The sequence below is a fragment of the Pantherophis guttatus genome, chromosome 1 (assembly GCF_059756535.1).
Source record: "Pantherophis guttatus breed Tessera chromosome 1, ASM5975653v1, whole genome shotgun sequence".
In the NCBI taxonomy this organism is placed as follows: domain Eukaryota; kingdom Metazoa; phylum Chordata; class Lepidosauria; order Squamata; family Colubridae; genus Pantherophis; species Pantherophis guttatus.
Genome location: NC_142063.1, coordinates 347380883 through 347400796, shown reverse-complemented (window position 1 = coordinate 347400796; position 19914 = coordinate 347380883). Strand labels below are relative to the sequence as shown.

Genomic DNA, 19914 nt, shown 5'->3' with positions numbered 1-19914 from the left:
GCTGTTTTCAATATTTGGACCAATCAGATGATGCTTCTTGTGAAGGAGCTTCCTTCAAAGACTTATGAGACAAGGCTGCTTTCAATATTTAGACCAATGGGATTATTGTTCTGGGGAAGGAGCTTCCTTCAAAGATTTATGAGACGGGGCTGCTTTCAATATTTGGACCAATGGGATTATTGTTCTGGGGAAGGAGCTTCCTTCAAAGACTTATGAGATGAGGCTGCTTTCAATATTTGGACCAATCGGATGATGCTTCTTGTGAAGGAGCTTCCTTCAAAGACTTATGAGACAAGGCTGCTTTCAATATTTAGACCAATGGGATGATTGTTCTGGGGAAGGGGCTTCCTTCAAAGACTTATGAGACAAGGCTGCTTTCAATATTTGGACCAATGGGATTATTGTTCTGGGGAAGGAGCTTCCTTGAAAGACTTATGAGATGAGGCTGCTTTCAATATTTGGACCAATCAGATGATGCTTCTTGTGAAGGAGCTTCCTTGAAAGACTTATGAGACAAGACTGCTTTCAATATTTGGGCCAATGGGATTATGCTTCTGGGGAAGGGGCTTCCTTGAAAGACTTATCAGATGAGGCTGCTTTTAATGTTTGGACTAATAAGATGATGATTCATCTCTTCTCTTCCCTCCTCCTTCTTTCTTCAGATACGAGTGCGGTGTTCATGGAGGTGGATCACAACCGGCAGGTGGTATACTCCGAAACGCTGGCGCTGGCTACCCACGACCAGGAGACCATCCTCGCGGCCATGCAGCCCACCGAGGAGCAGGTGATGGGGCGCCTGATGGCCCCCGTGGTCGCCACGCATCTGGACATGCGCAATATTGCCTTCGAGAGGTATGGGGAAGGTGCGCGCGGGGTGTCCTGGAAGGAGGGTTCAAAACACTAGGCATGGTGGCATCAACGGATGGACCAGGGCCATTGGTACGCTCCCATAGAGAGGGGCTCCCCTGGGTGCCGTCGGCCAAACAATGTCGACTGGCGGCCCCTAGGGGGAGGGCCTTCTCTGTGGGGGCACCTACGATCTGGAACGAGCTCCCCCCGGAGATACGGAAGATCCCGGATCTGCGCACCTTCCGTCACGCGCTTAAGACTTTTTTATTTCATCAAGCTGGCCTGGCCTAAATCTTCTCCCCTTTTAAATATAAATTTTAAATACAAATTTTAATCTGTTTTAAATTATGGGGTATTTTAAAATTCAGCCAAATTATTTAATTCGTTTTTAATCTATTTTAAATTTTTGTACTTCTGTGTTTTCTCTTGTGGCTGTTCACCGCCCTGAGTCCTTCGGGAGAAGGGCGGTATAGAAATTTAATTAAATAAATAAATAAAATAATTGATGGTGGGGAGGGATCTCAACAAAATCAAGAGGGCAGGGGTGCAATTTATACAGATGGGGCAGCCCCTCACTTTCCTGGACTGGAGCGTGAGACCTGGCTTTGCTGACTAACTTGAGGTTCACCAAAGGACACCTAACCTGCTTATTGAAGTGATGACGTTACCTATATAGAGCCAAGGTGGTGCAGCGGTTAGGGTGCAGTACTGCAGCTACTTCAGCTGACTGCTAGTTCAGCAGATCAGCGGATCAAATCTCACCGGCTCAAGGTTGACTCAGCCTTCCGTCCTTCCGAGGTGGGTAAAATGAGGACCCAGATTGTTGGGGGGCAATAGGCTATTTAGTATACTGTCGATTGTTGTAAGCCACCCAGAGTCCTCGGAGAGTGGGCGGCATAGAAATATGATTAGATAGATAGATAGATAGATAGATAGATAGATAGATGATAGATAGATAGATAGATGATAGATAGATAGATAGATAAGATAGATAGATGATAGATAAGATAGATAGATAGATTAGATAGATAAGATAGATAGATGATAGATAGATAGATAGATGATAGATAGATAGATAGATAAGATAGATAGATGATAGATAAGATAGATAGATAGATTAGATAGATAAGATAGATAGATGATAGATAGATAGATAGATGATAGATAGATAGATAGATAGATAGATAGATAATGAAATTTCTGCAAGAAAAACCACCAAGCTAAGGGAGCACCAAGTACCCCACAGTCCTCCTCCTCTTCCTCCTCCTCTTCCCCGCAAACCCTGCTCCTTTCTAGCGTTGATGCCATTACGTAGTTGGGTCATGAGACGTCTGCAAACACAAAAGCTCAGAGACCACCAAGGAACCCCACAATCCTCCTCCCTCCTCTTCTTCCTCCTCTTCCTCCTTCTGTCATATGATCACGTTTTATGATGGTTTTGCTGAAAACGGGGAATAATTTTTGCTTTTTTTGGGACAATTGCGCCCAATTGATTCATTTGAATGAATGCGGTGGCTGCTTTACAACTGGGGCATTCGCTTTACAACTGTCAATGGACCCTGTGATGGGCAGGCTCCATTATGGTCGTAAGTCAAGGACCACCTATGACACATTCGGATTAAAAAAAAAAATACAGGTAGTCCTCGACTTACGACAGTTCGTTTAGTGACCGTTCGAAGTTACGACGGCATTGAAAAAAGTGACTTAGGACCGTTTTTTTCACACTTATGACCATTGCTTGGCAACTGGCTCATATTTGAGGGGTCCTTGGTGCTCTCTGAGCTTGATTGTTTTCTTCCCGACGTTTCATTACCCTAACTAGGTAGGAGTGCTGTTTGAGTGCTCATATTTATGACGGTCGCAGCATCCCAGGGTCACATGATCCCCTTTTGCGACTGTCTGACAAGCAAAGTCAACGGGGAAGCCAGATTCGCTTAAAAAGTCATGTGTCACTAATTTAACACACCTGCAGTGATTCGCTTATCAACGGTGGCAAGAGAAGTCGTAAAACGGGGCAAAACTCACTTAAGAAATTTCATAAATCCTGGGCTCAGTTGGGGTCATAAGTCGAGGAGTGCCTGTCATTCTCCCACTGATTTCTTCTCTCTCTCTCTTTCTCTGCCTGCCAGGAACAAGACGGGTATTTTAGGCTGGAGGAGCGAAAAGACCGAGGTGGTGAACGGGTACGAAGCCAAGGTGTGATACTGAGGACTAGAAGCTTGAGAAGTTGATGGGAAGAGGGGCAGGGAGGGGCCTCAGGTGAGGACGCTGAGGAAACGTACCGTCTGTCCCTTGGTCAACAGGTTTATGGGGCTTCCAATGTAGAACTCATCACCCGGACACGGACCGGACACCTTTCCGAGCAGCACAAAGGAAAAACTAAAGGTGAGAAGTTCTATATTTTCGACCAAAAATCTGGATTTTTGCTTGCTGAGTTATTCTGCCATTTCAGTTTGCAATTTACGAAGGAGCTGCAATCGTTCCTCCTATTTTAAAACATCGGTTTAGCAGTCGGCGTGAGCTTCAGTGGACTCCAGAGGATGGTAGGAGGACAGGAAGGATTGGAGGAACGTTGTCCAGGGGGGTCGCGGTGGGTCGGACACGACTCCGCCACTAACAACAACAGAAGAGATAAGAGAGAGAGAGATAGCTCAACCCATGGAAGAGAAGTTGCCTTCGGAAGTTGTGGGAGCTTCATCACTGGAGGCTTTCAAGAAGAGACTGGACTGTCCTCTGTCATAAAGGGTGTAGGGTCTCCTTGCTTGGGCGGAGGGTTGGACTAGATGACCTATATTATAGGTCATCTAGTCCTATAAGGTCCCTTCCAACTCTGTTAATCTGTTTAATAGATAGAGATAGATAGAGATATAGATGGATGGATGGATCGAGAGAGAGAGAGAGAGATAATAGACATAGATAGAGATATGGATGGATCGATGGATGGACCAATAGAGAGATAGAGATAGATAGATAGATAGATAGATAGATAGATAGATAGATAGATAGATGATTGATAGATAGATAGAAAGAGAGAGAGAGAGAGAGAGAGAGATGGATTAATAGATAGATAGATAGATAGATAGATGATTGATAGATAGATAGAAAGAGAGAGAGAGAGAGAGAGAGAGATAGATAGATGATTGATAGACACAGAGAGAGAGAGATGGATGGATGGATGGATTAATAGATAGATAGATAGATAGATAGATAGATAGAAAGAGAGGGGGAGAGAGAGAGAGAGAGAGATGGATGGATTAATAGATAGATAGATGATTGATAGACACAGAGAGAGAGAGATGGATGGATGGATGGATTAATAGATAGATAGATAGATAGATAGATGATTGATAGATAGATAGATAGAAAGAGAGAGAGAGAGAGAGAGAGAGAGATAGATAGATAGATAGATTAGATAGATAGATGATAGATAGATAGATAGACAGAGAGAAAGAGAGATGGATGGATGGATTAATAGAGGTAGGTAGGTAGGTAGGTAGGTAGGTAGGTAGGTAGATGATAAAGAGAGAGTGAGAGATAATAGATAGAGATAGATAGAGATATAGATGGATGGATGAATTAATAGAGAGAGAGAGAGAGAGAGAGAGAGAGATGGATGGATAGATAGATAGATAGATGATAGAGATAGATGATAGATAGACAGACAGACAGACAGACAGACACCTCTAGGCCACCCCACCACTCTGTTGTGCCCCAGATGTGCCACCCACAAATTCAAAATCCCCCGTTTTTACAGCTTTCGTCTCTTGCAGGTGGCAAAACCCCACTGCAGTCCTTCCTGGGCATCGCCGAACAACACGTGGGTCCCAACAATGGGGTGAGTAATATTCAGCTGTTTGGGGAGGGGGTGTCAAAGGTCACCAACGTTCTGCTTCTTGCTTGTAGTTTGGAAATACAGGTAGTCCTCGACTTACGGCCATTCGTTTAACGACAGTTTGAAATTACGATGGTGCTGGAAAAAGTAACTTACAACCTGTCCTCATACTTGGGACCACCGCAGTGTCACGTGTTCAAGTTTTCGGCACTTGCCAACTGGCATGTACAGGGAGTGCTCGACATACGACCGCAAGGGAGCCCAAAATTTATGTTGCTAAGAGGTGAGACGTTTGTTCAGGGAGTTTTGCCCCATTTTATGACTTTTCTTGCCACGGTTGTTAAGTGAATCACTGCGGTTCTTAATTTAGTAACCTGGCCATTAAGCGAATGTGGTTTCTTGTAGAGTGACTTTGCTGGTCAGAAGGTCGCAAAAGGGGATTGCGTGAGTCCAGGACAGTGCGACGGTCATAAATGTGAGTCATTTGTCAGGTATCTGAATGTAAATCGGTCATAAGTGTGAAAATAAGTCACTTTTTTCAGTCACTAAATGAACGGTTATAAGTCAAGGACTACCTGTATTTATGGCGTTTGTACTGTCCTGGGGTCACGGGACCCCCTCGAGGCCTTTCCAGCTGGCTTCCGAGAAGCGAAGTCTATGGGGGAAGTCAGATTCGTTTAATGACTGCAGTGATTCACTTAACAACCATGACAATAGAGCAAAACTCCCTTCACAGCCGCAATGGAAATTTTAAGATCAATTGTGGTCGTTAAGTCGAGGATGCCTTGTAAGTCACTACAGTGTAGTGAACCCTCCAGCAAGTAGTGGGGCTGGACTAGATGATCTCTGAGTAGTTTTCTAATGCTGATTCTGTGATTCTTGGGAAAGCAGCCACCTGGCCTCAGTTTCCCCAGGGTGGCCCTCCTGGAAGGTGGGACCCCCACCCCCCACCCCAATCCCCCCCATCTTCTCTCTGACCCTCTGCAGGCTCTCATCACGCAGACGCTGAGTCACGCCAACCCCACTGCCATCACGCCCGAGGAATACTTCAACCCCAATTTTGAGCTGGGGACCCGGGATATGGGGCGACCCATCGAACTCACCACCAAGACGCAAAAGTGAGAGCAGAGCAAGGGGGCCCGTTGGGCTGTTTTTTTGTAGGGTGGGGCAAGCGGGGTTTGAACCCTTCCTCATGTCCTCCTCCCCCCCCAGGTTCAAAGCCAAATTATGGTTGTGCGAAGACCACCCCTTGTCCCTGGCCGAGCAGGTGGCCCCCATCATTGACCTCATGGCGGTCAGCAACGCCCTCTTTGCCAAACTCCGGGATTTCATCACACTGCGCCTGCCACCCGGCTTCCCCGTCAAGATTGGTGAGGTTCAATGCCATGGCATCGGTAACCGGAAAGGGGACAGGCAGAAGTTGAACATTTATTTATTTATTTTATTTTATTTTATTTTATTTTATTTTATTTTATTTTATTTTATTTTATTTTATTTTATTTTATTATTTTATTTTATTTTATTATTTTATTTTATTTCATTTTATTATTTCATTTTATTTTATTTTATTTTATTTTATTTTATTTTATTATTTTATTTTATTATTTTATTTTATTTTATTTTATTTTATTTTATTATTTTATTTTATTTTATTTTATTTTATTATTTTATTTTATTTTATTTTATTTTATTTTATTATTTTATTTTATTATTTTATTTTATTTTATTTTATTTTATTATTTTATTTTATTATTTTATTTTATTTTATTTTATTATTTTATTTTATTATTTTATTTTATTTTATTTTATTTTTTTATTTTATTTTATTTTATTTTATTTTATTATTTTATTTTATTTTATTTTATTACTTTATTTTATTTTATTTTATTTTATTTTTATTTTATTATTTTATTTTTTATTTTATTTTATTTTATTTTATTTTATTTTATTTTATTTTATTTTATTTTATTTTATTTTATTTTATTTTATTTTATTTTATTTTATTTGTTTCCATTTATATACCGCCCTTCTCCAATAGGACTCAGGGCGGTGAACAGCCGAAATAAAAACAGAACATACAAAATTTAAAAACAGTTTAAAATAATAAAATATTTTAACATTGCCTACATTGCTTCTCTCCTGCATCTCGCAGAGAGCAGAGAGATTGGAGAGAAAGGGATTGTAAGAGAGCAATCTGTTTGCTCTTCAACACATCAAAAGCAATGCGATTTATTTTATTTTATTTTTTATTTATTTATTTTTAATTTTGATTTATATGCCGCCCTTCGAAGACTCAGGGCGCCTTACAATCCTTTTTTTTTTTTTGCTTTAATTTATATGCCGCCCTTCTCCGGAGACTCAGGGCGGCTTACAATGCGTTAAGCAATAGCCTTCATACTTTTATATATTTATACAAAGTCAGCTTATTGCCCCCACAATCCGGGTCCTCATTTTACCTACCTTAGAAAGGATGGAAGGCTGAGTCAGCCTTGAGCCTGGTGAGATTTGAACTTGCAGTAATTGCAAGCAGCAGATGTTAATAACAGTGCTTTAGTCCACTGTACTACAGGCTCTTTGTGTTAAGCAATAGCCTTCATACTTTTGTATATTTTTATACAAAGTCAGCTTATTGCCCCCACAGTCCGGGTCCTCATTTTACCTACCTTAGAAGGGATGGAAGGCTGAGTCAACCTTGAGCCTGGTGAGAATTGAACTCACAGTAATTGCAGGCAGCTGGAAGCTAAATACTATTAAATACTTGAGCGACAACCTGGGGCTGGGTGCCAAATACTCTCTTGTACGAGAATTCGTGGGAGTTGAAGTCCTCACATCTTAAACCGCACTGTCTAGGACGGTGATGGGTAACCTTTTTGCCGTCATGTGCCAAAAGCACGGGGGGGGTGTGTCGCGCACGTGCCCACATCCATAATTCAATGCGCCCCACCCCCCACGCATGTGCATGCGATCCCCCCCCACGCTTCCCCCGCTTTTGGCATGTGATGGCCCGATGGGCCTGTTTTTTCACCCTCCCCAGGCTCCAGAAGCTTTCTTGGAGCCTGGGGAGGGTTAAAACAGCCTTCCCTACCCCGCAGAGGCCCTCTGGAGGCTGGAAATGGCCCATTTGCTGACTTCCGGTGGAAAATCAGCTGGCCGGCGCACGCATGCGCGCTATAGGTTCGCCATCACGGGTCTAGGGAATTCTGGCGGTTGGGTTCCGTCCATCATTCTAAAAGCACGCTGGCTGGGGAATTCTGGGAGTTGAAGTCCAGCCCTCTTAAAATTGCTGACTTTTGAGAAACACTAAGCTTAAGGCAACGGGTTAAACGTTTAGTGCATTTACTCGAGATACTGAACCAGATGCTACAGATCCATTCACTGTACAAACACGTGGGGGGGGAGGGGAGGGGGGAAAGAGAGAACAGGAGGGGGAGAGAGATCTAGTCTGCTTTACACCCATGGTGGAAGATGGGAGTTGTAGTGTGATATACCCAGCCAAGATCATACCTGGACGAGACCAGGTATGTCTCAGATCAGAGGTGTCAAAATGCGTCACATGCCCTTAGATGAAAAGGTCTTCCTAAAGGGACCCTCCCTCTCACCTGTGCTGAAGGAGGTGGCAGGGCTGCCCTGCTGAGACAAACACCCACTTCCTTCTCTCTCGCCTCCAGAAATCCCCATCTTCCACATCCTCAATGCCCGCATCACCTTTGGCAATCTGAATGGCTGTGACGAGCCGGTGGTCTCCCTCCGCAGCACGGGCAGCCCCAGCAGCGATGCCCCCTCGCCCGGGAGTGACCGGTCCAGCATCAGCAGCTCGAGCTCCCTCGGTAAGTGGGGGGGGGGTTGCGAAAGGGGCACATGAGGCCGGGGGATGGGTGGGTCACGAGGTGGCCTGCAAAGCCACATAGGGGTTTGGATGGCTGTGAAGATGGCATCGCAAGCATTATATATATTTATTAAATTTATATGCTGCCCATCTCACTGTCCAAGGGGACTCAGGACTGTATGCATTTAGATGCTTGTAACAGGTGGTGCTCGATGTACGACCCCGATTGAGCCCAAAATTTCCATTGCTCAGTGAGACCGTTGTTAAGTGAGTTTTGCCCCATCTTACGGCCTTTCTTGCCACAGTCGTTAAGTGAATCACTGCAGTTGTTAAGTTAGTCACACAGTTGTTGAGGGAATCTGGCTTCCCCATTGACTCTGCTTGCCAGAAGGTCGCAAAAGGGGATCACATGATCCCAAGACACCGCAACGGTCATAAATATGAGTCAGTTGCCAAGTGTCTGAATTTTTGTCACATGACCACAGGGATGCTGCAACGGTCGTAAGTGTGAAAAACGGTCATAAATTGAAGACCATCTCTATAATTTGTTTATTCCCCACCCACCCAAATTTCTGGGCTCACCTACTAGGTGGGGGAGCCACCTTGGAGAATGTTATTGTTAGAAATTCTGTTTATATAAAGCACCACATGAAGCAAACAAAGGGAACAGTCACCATGTGCTTTACTGCTCATCTGCTCAACTGTAACAGGAAACAGGAAATGCTACTTAGAACAAAAGAGCATAGAGAATATACCATAGATCCAAACTTGTAAATACTGCCATCTACTTGCTGAATACAGTTACGGAACATTTCTTTATTTCTTTATTTTTTTTTATGATGCAGGGAAGGTTCAGCCACCCTGCTCAAAATGCACCCCTTAGCAGGCTGGCCATGCGCTGAGATCACATCAAAATGTTTTTTAATCATCTTTCTGACACCTATTTTCCATTTTAAAAAAATCGGAAAATAAATATTGATTTATTTTGAGGCTTTGAGAATTTGGTGAATAGGATGATAACTCCCCCCAGGAGTTGGTAGCGATTTAAGATGATTTTAATTAAAAAGGAAAGCGCCCAGCTCTTTGGAGCTGCAAAAATACTCAGCAACTGTTTGCAAGTTTGAAAGCCTGGGGAGACTTCCAGCTTTCTAAGCCGTTGTCAGGTTTCGGTGTCGTCTCAAATAAATTGCATTTCCAAACAAATAGTCCTTGATGAAATCTTTCATTTATTAAGCACGACAATCTGTTCCCGACTACGTCGTAGCCAACACTGACTTCCTGACTCCAAACCTTCCCTTTCCGTTCCCCAATTCTCTGCGTCTCATTGGCCATCTTCCAAATCACTCTCCCCATATCTACTACTTCAGCTCCCAGGAATGTCCCCCCTCCCATCTCATCTCCTAGGGGATATTATCTTCAGGGAAAATAAGTAGGTGAAAAGTCAAGCGTCCTCTTGCCAGCTGCCCTCTCTTCTCTTCCTTATGTCAGCACTGGAACGAATGTATTTTGGAGTGCTGACACCCGTCTTACCCTATATTGGGATCTCCTAGTGGCCTTCCATCCCTGATCAAATCTAATAGTTTCTTAGAAGTAAGGAGGAATTTTCTGACAGTGAGAACAATCAACCCGTGGAACAGAAGTTGCCTTCGGAAGTTGTGGGAGCCTCATCACTGGAGGCTTTTAAAAAGAGACTGGACTGCCATCGGTCAGAAATGGTGTAGGATCTCCTGCTTGGACAGGGGGTTGGATTAGATCAGGGGTCCTCAACCTTTCAGGGACCACTCAATTCATAATTTTAAATTCCGTGGACCACTAATATGATCTGCTTAATGACCAGATGGGTGGGCGTGGCTAGGTGGTCATGTAACTGGGTGGGTGTGGCCAACTCGATGTCACTCATGTCGAGGGGCACCTCGCCAGCCTCTACTCGCCCCTCCCCTCCCAGCCCCTCTTTGCCTGCCCGCCCGGCCTCCTTAGGGCCTCAACAGGAAGCAGTTGCTGGAGCTAAGCAGCCGCCACGAGAAAGAGTCGGCAAAACAGCTCAGTTCAAATTGGATCTGACCGAGAAGGAGGCTCAGCAGAAGCACCTCACTGAGGACTAGGAGCATAGGCTTTCCAAGTAGAGGGAAGACCTGCGGGAGTGCAAGGCCGGGTACCGGCCCCTGGAGGCTCAGCAGGCTGAGATGGTCAGCCAGTTCCAGGCCATGATGCAGTCCCACTGGAACGAGGCCCTTTGGCTCTTCTCCACCAGTGGCCCTTCCCTCCAGCCTTCGCCCAAAGCCCCCCACCAGGAGGCCGAAGCAGACCCCAAGTCGGAATTTCTGCCCCCCTCCGACCCACCCAAAAAGACCCCGAAGGGGGGAAACTCTCTGCAGCAACACAAACGTTCATTGCACGTATCCGTCCCAGGGGCCGTAGTTTGAGGACCCCTGATTTAATGCAATATAAAAAAATGCAAATAATTTTTCTGAGGACCACCAAAACTTTCTCACAGACCACAAGTGATCCACGGACCACCAGTTGGTGACCGCTGCTCTAAGATCCCTTCCAACTCTTGTTATTCTGTTATTCTTCCAACTCTTGTTATTCCGATGGTGGTTGGACCCCCTCCTCGCAGGCTCCTGCCGCTGCTTTGAGATGGACCCCTCCCTCTTCGAGGCCCCCCAGGGCTACAGCATCGTCGGGAGGCACCCGGAGCCGTTGAGGGAAGACGAAGACGATCTTCTGCAGTTCGCCATCCAGCAGAGCTTGCTCGAGGCGGGCAGCGAATACGATCAGGTAGGGGAGAACTGACCTTGTGGGATGGAGGGGCCAGAAGCAGGGGGGGGGTCAAAGGGGGTACCCAGAACTGGGATTGAAGCCCACCCCATTTATAGGGGTGCGGCTGCAGCTGCCGAAATGGGCATCCGTGGTGATTCCATGAAGATTAGGAGAAACAAATTGGCTCCAAAACAGTTAACTGCGAGAGGGACCTTGGAGTCCTAGTAGACGATCCCTTAAACACGAGCCAGCCGTGTGCGGCGGCAGCCAAAAAAGCGAATACAATTCTTGGTTGTCTAAACAGAGGCATAGAATCAAAATCAGGTGAAGTGTTCCCAAAGGTCCTCTTTTTATAAGAGGCAACTGGAGTTTCTGGTTTTTCATAGAATAGAATAGAATAGAATAGAATAGAATAGAATAGAATAGAATAGAATAGAATACAATACAATAGAATAGAATAGAATAGAATAGTATATTGGAATAAAGAATAGGATAGAATAGAATAGAATAGAATAGAATAGAATAGAATAGAATAGAATAGAATAGAATAGAATAGAATAGAATAGAATAGAATAGAATAGAAAATATGGATTGGAAAAGAATGGAATAGAATAAAATAGAATAGAATTGATAGAATAGAATAGAGTAGAGTAGAGTAGAATAGAAAATATAGAATGGAATAGACGAATAGAATAGAATAGAATAGAATAGAATAGAATAGAATAGAATAGAAAATATGGAATGGAATGGAATAGAATAGAATAGAATAGAAAATATGGATTGGAAAAGAATGGAATAGAATAAAATAGAATAGAATTGATAGAATAGAATAGAGTAGAGTAGAGTAGAATAGAAAATATAGAATGGAATAGACGAATAGAATAGAATAGAATAGAATAGAATAGAATAGAATAGAATAGAAAATATAGAATAGAATAGAATAGAATAGAATAGAATAGAATAGAATAGAATAGAATAGAAAATATGGAATGGAATAGAATAGAATAGAATAGAATAGAATAGAATAGAATAGAAAATATGGATTGGAAAAGAATGGAATAGAATAAAATAGAATAGAATTGATAGAATAGAAGAGAATAGAGTAGAGTAAATAGAAAATATAGAATGGAATAGACGAATAGAATAGAATAGAATAGAATAGAATAGAATAGAATAGAAAATATGGAATGGAATAGAATGGAATAGAATAGTATATTGGAATGAAGAATAGGGTAGGGTAGGGTAGAGTAGAGTAGAATAGAATAGAATAGAATAGAATAGAATAGAATAGAATAGTATATTGGAATGAAGAATAGGGTAGGGTAGAGTAGAATAGAATAGAATAGAATAGAATAGAATAGAATAGAATAGAATAGAATAGAATAGAATAGAATAGAATAGAATAGAATAGAATAGAACCCTACACCACTTCAGACAAATGGTTATCCAATATCATCTTAAAAACTTCCAGTGTTGGAGCATTCACAACTTCTGGAGGCAAGTTGTTCCACTGATCAATTGTTTGAAGACGTTTCGCTTCTCATCCCAGAAGCTTCTTCAGCTTCTGACTGGATGGCGGGGAAAGGAAGGATTTATACGCCTTGCAGACAGCTGGTCATTTGCATCCTTTTAGAGAGACGTTGAGGAAACCTGGGAGTTTTGTCTGTGTCCTCGGGGGTCACCTGAGAGGTGCAAATGGGTGTGGAACCTTCTCTGAGAAGGGGAGAGATACAACTTCATCTACCTCTGGTCTTCAACACAGTCCTTTCAGCAGTTCCAAGGAGGCTCCACACCCATTTGCACCACTCAGATGACCCTGAGGACACAGAGAATCCTCCAAGCGGCCTCAACGACCCTCTAAAACAGTGTTTCTCCACCTTGGAAGCTTGAAGAGGGGTGGATTTCAAGTCCCAGAATCCCCCAGCCAGCGCTGGGGATGTTGGGACTTTGGAAAAAGTGCAGAGAAGAGCAACTAAGATGATTTAAAAGCCTGGAGACTAAAACATAGGAAGAACAGAATTGCAGGATTTGGGTTTGGCCAGTCTAGAGAAAAGAAGGACTTGGGGGGGGGGAGGGCATGATTAGCAGCATTCCAGTATTTGAGGGGCTGCCCCAAAGAGGAATTGGGGGTCAACCTGTTCTCCAAAGCACCTGAAGGCAGGCAAGAAGCAAAGGATGGAAACTAATCCAGGAGAGAAGCAACCTGGAATTAAGGAGAAACTTCCTGACTGTGAGGACATTTAACCAGTGGAACTACTTGCCACCAGACGTTTTTTTTTTAAAATTTGATTTATATGCCGCCCTTCTCCGGAGACTCAGGGCGGCTTACAATGCGCTAAGCAATAGCCTTCATACTTTTGTATATTTATACAAAGTCAGCTTATTGCCCCCACAATCCGGGTCCTCATTTTACCTACCTTAGAAAGGATGGAAGGCTGAGTCAACCTTGAGCCTGGTGAGATTCGAACCTGCAGTAATTGCAGGCAGCTGGTCTTAATAACAGGGTGCTTTAGACCACTGTACTACCAAGGCTCTACGTTGTGGGTGCTTCATCACTGGAGGTTTTTAAGAAGAGACAGTAAAGCATAGGCTGGTTTCTCATCTGAACCAGGTCTCTTAGGTATTTAAATGACCATTTGAGGGAGTCAAATTACCTGTCTCCTTCCCGCAGGTAACTATTTGGGAAGCTTTGACCAACAGCAAACCAGGTACCCTGCCAGTGTCCCAGGAAGGCCGCAGAGTCAACAGGTGAGGTTCTCTCCCAGTGTCACTTCCTCTTCGAGATCGGTCAATTTCACTTCCTCAATTCTGCATGTTTGTCAATTTCACACTCTTACAGGTAGTCCTTGACTTACAACCCTTCGTTTCGTGACCGTCCAAAGTTAGAACAGCACTGAAAAAAGTTACTCACGACTGCTTTTCACACTTACGACCCCCATGGTGTCACGTGATCAAAATTCAGACGCTTGGCAACTGACTCGTATTTATGACGGGTTGCAGTGTCCCAGGGTCACATATTCCCCTATTGCAACTTTTTGACAGGGGAAAATCCATGGGGAAGCTGGATTCACTTAACAACTGTGTGGTTAACTGAATTGCTGCAGTGATTCACTTAACAACGGTGGCAAGAAAACTCACTTAACTGTCTTGCGTAGCGACAGAAATTTTGGCCTCAACTGTGGTCGTAAATCGAGGACTACCTGTAAATCTTTTCTTATTTTTATTTAATTAAATTAAATAGAATAAATAAATTTGGGACAGCTGGAGTTAAAATCTAGTAATTCTATTGCTTAATAAACAGGTGAAGTCCAGAAAGATGTGAATTCAGAGAAATCCATAGCCAGTCAAAAAAAATATAACCTCCAGCTGGGTTTAGACAGCATTTTAATCTTTTTTTTTTCAGTTTAATCCAGTTTTTCTACATCTGCACTACTATCATCTACCCAAAATAGCTGAATTAACATTGGGCAAATAAGTCACAAAAAAGTAATTGGCCTTGAAGGAGGCTTAAAGTTAAGCAGTGTGACTGTGTACCAATAAAGGAGAATATTTATAGCTCAGGATTAAAATGAGGGGTCCTTGGTCCTCTCTGAGCTGGGTTATTTTCTTGCAGACGTTTCATGACCCGAGTTGATAACATCATCAGTGGTAGAGGGAGTGGGGGTATATATGCAGTGGAGGAGAAGGAGGAGGAGGAGGGTCATGGGGTCCTTGGTGCTGTCGGGCTTAGTTGTTTTCTTGCAGACATTTCCTGACCCAAACTAGGCAACGTTATCTGTGCTAGTAGTAAGGTGCTAGTAAGGATTCCTTAGTACCGGTAGCACTGATGATGTTACCTAGTTTGGGTCATGAAATGCCCTGCAAGAAAATATCCACGTTCAGAGAGCGCAAAGGACCCCACAAATTCAGCCTTGAGCTACAAATACTGCCTTCGATTGGTCAAGGATGATTCCTCTTCCTCCTCCTCCCAGCACTGATGATGTCCTTTCGCTGGGTCATGAAACGTCTACAAAAAGCCACCAATCTCAGCGAGCACCAAGGATCCCTCCGTCTCCTCCTCCTCCTCCTCTCTGCAAACCCCACTCCCTTCTAGCTGCCCTTCTCGATGTTATCTAGTTGGGTCATGAAAACAACCAAGTTCAGAGAACACCAAGGACCCCACAGTCGTCCCTCCTCCTCCTCCTCCTCCTCCTCTTCTTCTCCACAAACCCCATTCCCTTCTTGTACTGATGATGTTCCCTAGTTGGGTCATGAAATGTCTGCAAGAAAAGCACCCAAGCTCAGAGTGGACCAAGGACCCCACCGTCATCTTCCTCCTCCTCTTCCCTTCTCCTCTTTTTCCTCCTCCTCCTGTTCCTCCTCCTCCTTCACTTCTTCCTCCTCCTCTCCACAACCGCCCCCCACCTTCTAGCACTGATGATGTTCCCTAGTTGGGTCATGAAATGTTTGCAAGAAAACAATCCAGCTCAGAGAGGACCAAGGACCCCACCGTCATCTTCCTCCTCCTCTTCCCTCCTCCTCTTTTTCCTCCTCCTCCTGTTCCTCCTTCACTTCTTCCTCCTCCTCTCCACAACCCCCCCCTGCCTTCTAGCACTGATGATGTTCCCTAGTTGGGTCATGAAATGTCTGCAAGAAAAGACCAAAGACCCTCTCAAATCAACGAGATGTGCAATGCAGATGTCCAGAGAAGCATTAGGAAGCATCACACACCAGTATCCCAGATGCTTCTTTTTAGTTTTTTAGTTTTTTAGCTTTTAATTTGTCAATGGGTTTTAATTTGAATTGTTTTAAATTTGGGGCAAAGTCATGTAATTCTTTTAATAATTTTTAAATTTTGTATTGGTAAGTGTTTTAGTTCTGGCTGTGCACCACCCTGAGTCCACTAGAAGGGCGGTATACAAATTGAATAAAATATAAAATATAAATTTATTTATTTATTTTACTTTATTAAATTTCTATACCGCCCTTCTCCCGAAGGACTCAGGGCAGTGAACAGCCAAAAAATAAAACACAGAGATACAAAATTTAAAATAAATTAAAACAGATTAAACAATTTGGCTAAATTTTAAAAATATCCCATAATTAAACAAATTAAAATTAGTGTTTAAAATTTAAATTTTAAAAGGGAGAAGATTTAGGCCAATATGCAAATAAATATGCAAATATAAATATGCTTGGCTAACCTCTCTTTTGTTTCCTCTCACCCCCCCACCCAGGACACCCCAGCACACGCCACCCCCGCGGCCTGCCACCCCTCAGCCGCTGCTCCCCGCAGCAGGCCGTGGCCCCGGCCACGGGCTGCCCACGTACGCCGAGCAGCTGCGCCTGGCCATGGCATTGTCCGCCAAAGAGCAGGAAGAGGCCGAACGGCGCTCGCGCCTGGAGCAGGAAGAACTGGAACGGATCCTGCGCCTCTCCCTCACCGAACAATAGGGTCCCCCCCACACCCCGAGGGTCTCGGCGGGGGGTACGCACACACAGCCCCGGCCAGTCCCCGGGGCCCACCAACCAGTGCTTAACAGACTGTGCCTTCCCCTGTTCTGGCTCAACTCTTGCACAAAAAGTGGGGCGGGATGTGGGAGGCACAGCCGGGGGGGCTGGCAGGGGTCCGGACACGTTTCCCCTCTCACAATTGAGCCATTTAATTTGACCCTCCTTGGACGGTGGGAGGGTTTAAATCAGTCCGAGGTTGGCCGCTGTCCCGCTCTTTCCTGTCGCTCATTGCGGTAAATAGGGGAGGGGGCTTCCTTCCCTGCCCCCTTTTTTCTGGGCCGGGGGGCTGCAAGACTCTGGGTTCCATCCATTGGGCAGGTAGAGGTGCATCTCAGCCAAGTCTTCCCCATCAGGGTGCAAAATCCCAGAGCGCCACCAGAGGGCGCAAGCATTCTCTGTCGGGCTGCCCTCTAGAGGCCAGCTTGACTTTTGCAAACCCCAATTCTTAACCTGGGTGCAATTGGAGAACGGAGCCGATTTGGGGTGGGGGGGTGGGGGAGCAAATTTGGAGCCTTAACACCCAATTGTTGGAATGGAAGACATGCTGGGTTTCTGGGTTGAGTAGCAGGTTGGACTAGAAGACCTCGAAGGGCCCTTTCGGTCCTAATTACAGGTAGTTCTCAACTTACAACCATTTGTTTTGTGACCGTTTGACGTTGCAACAGCATTGAAGGATGTGGACTTATGACCATTCCCCCCCCCCCACACTTTTTCCCCACTTTTGGCAAAAACGTCATAAAGTGAGGTCACGTCACTGTGGGAAGCAGGAAAGAACCGTTATTGTGTCTGATTGCCAATATGCGGTCATATGATCATTTCCGGGGTGGGGGTGGGGCAGCCTTTGGAACTTCAGAACTGGGGTTCCATCCCCCCCCCTCCCCAGGGGAGGTCCATCCTAACCGGTCATAAATCAAGGAGCAGGTAGTCCTCGACTTACGACCACAACGGAGGCCAACATATCCGTGGCTAAGCCAAGACAGTTGTGAAGCGAGTTCTGCCCCATTTTACGATCTTTCTTCCCACCGTTGTTAAGCGAATAGCTGTAGTTGTTAAGTCAGTAACCCGGTTGTTAAGTGAATCTGGCTTCACCACTGCTTGTCAGAAAGTCGCAAAATGGGATCTCGTGACTCCAGGAACGTCTGAATTTTGCTCACACAATCAGGGAGAGAGGCTGCAACGGTCGTAAGTGTGAGAAACGGTCATAAGTGACTCTTTCCAGCGCCCCGTTGTAAACTTTGGCCGTTCAGACAAACTGTTGTAACTTGAGGACTGCCTGTATTGAATTCAGGAAATGCAAAAAAAAAAAAAGAAAGAGGAGAAAAAACAGCTTACGGGAATGAATCCTGGTTTAATTTAGCACAGAATCGGAAACCTTGTTAATTCACGGATGAGCACATTAAAAAAGAAGTGGGCGGGGCTTGGTGCCAACTTGGCCGCCATCTTGACTTTTTCGACCTCACCACTACTTCAGACCTTCCCGGAAGCCAATCAGAACTTCTATCTTTTCTCGAGCACAAAATAGGGAGCGAAAAAAAATCACCCCGAGATGTTTGGGGGATCCCCACGGCAGCGTCTACCCCCCCCCACTTCCCACACACCCCAGTTTCTGCACCAGTAGTACCAAGTGCACTTAACCCCGCCCCCTGCCTGCCAATCAGGTCTACACCCGCCTTCTGGGAGATTTCAGGTTCGTTCCGTGGCTGTGCCCCCCCACCCCACTGAACCCCCCTCCCCCAATGGGTGCAGGGCCGTTTATGGGGTACCCAGGCTGGTATTGGGGAGGGAGGACTTGGGTGCAAGAGGAGGCAGTGCCAACGGGGGGGGGCAGGCCATGTGGGGGGGGAAATATGGGGAGACACGGGGTGGGGTCCCAACCCTGCCCCTCCTTTTCTCCACCGCCCTCTCCAAAGCCCCTTTCTGTGATCCTAATGGGGGCCTGGGTGGGTGGGTGGGCTGCTAAGGATTGGCACTTTTCCAATTTGGCCCCCCCTTCCCCATTTCCAAGGAAGAAGACCCCCCCCCAATGCCGGTGCCCCCTTGCAAGGTCGTTCCAATCCTGTCGTTCCATGGTGCTAACCTCTGGGGTGGGTGGAGACCCCTCTGCCAGGGTAGGAGTGAGGACGGTGGGGGAAACGAATAGCCTACAGCCCCCTCCTCTTCTATTACTCCCCCAGGGAAGCCAGAGGGGGCCTTGTGTTTTTTTTGGGGGGGGGGCAAAGGAGCTAAGATCAAACTACAGCAATTACAAGGAGGGTAGGGGGCTTCTGGGCATCCCACACATTCGGGGAAGGCGATGGAGACGTACCACCTGGGGGGGGCCAGGTGTGTTTTACCTGCACAGAAACACCAATAAAATACCTTAAGAACCCTCGCTTGTTTCTGCCTCTGTTTTTTTGGGGTGGGGGGCTGCAAAAGGCCCCTTTGCTTAAATTTGAAGCTGTTTGGAAATGGGGCGTCCCACCTCTTCAGGTACACAGGTGGGGGAAAAGCCCAAATATTGTGCATTCGTCAGCAGCGTTCTGGCACAGGTAGCCCTCAACGTTATGACCTCGTTTAGCGACCAAAGTTACAACGGCCTTGGGGGAAAAAAATGACTCGACTTGAAGTCAAGTTATAATCCCTTTTTTTTTTTTTTCCTCCAGTGCAGTGGCCACTTCGAACTTGTCGAATGAACGGTCGTACGTCGAGGACTTCCTAAAAGCAATCCGATCTGGGTTGCAAAGATTGCAACGGCCACCAGGGGGCAGAGTTAAGTAGGGAGGTGGGGATCTCTGTGCCATACTGCCTCCTGGAGTTCATCTGCGATTCTGCAGATCCGATTTTTGTCACCCTATTGTACAGGGCTGTACAGGTAGTCCTCAACTTACAACAGTTCATTTAGTGACCCTTCAAAGTTACAACGGTGATGAGAAAAAGGTCACTTAGGGCCATTTTTCATACTTGCAACCTTTGTAGTATATCCATGGTCATGTGATCAAAATTCAGACGCTTGGCAGCTGACTCATATTTATGACGGTCGCAGTGTCCCGGGGTCACATGATCCCTTTTTACAACCTTCTGACAATGGGGAAGCCAGATTCACTTAACCACCATGTTACTAAATGAACAGCTGCAATGGTTCACTTAACAACGGTGGCCAGAAACGTCGTAAAAC

The 19914-nt window shown here is 45.2% G+C and overlaps 1 protein-coding gene across 1 annotated transcript in view; it reads left to right on the top strand.

Moving 5' to 3' along the window:
- Positions 1-19131, top strand: part of ANKRD13B (ankyrin repeat domain 13B) — a 39957-nt gene extending 20826 nt beyond the window's left edge. The window contains exons 6-15 of the mRNA XM_060684821.2: positions 663-852; positions 2979-3045; positions 3153-3234; positions 4620-4684; positions 5669-5799; positions 5894-6051; positions 8350-8508; positions 11125-11285; positions 13939-14015; positions 16484-19131. Of these exons, the coding sequence (XP_060540804.2) occupies positions 663-852; positions 2979-3045; positions 3153-3234; positions 4620-4684; positions 5669-5799; positions 5894-6051; positions 8350-8508; positions 11125-11285; positions 13939-14015; positions 16484-16700 (1307 nt within the window). The 3' untranslated portion in view covers positions 16701-19131. The remainder of the gene's footprint in view (positions 1-662; positions 853-2978; positions 3046-3152; positions 3235-4619; positions 4685-5668; positions 5800-5893; positions 6052-8349; positions 8509-11124; positions 11286-13938; positions 14016-16483) is intronic.
- Positions 19132-19914: the final 783 nt, after the last annotated feature.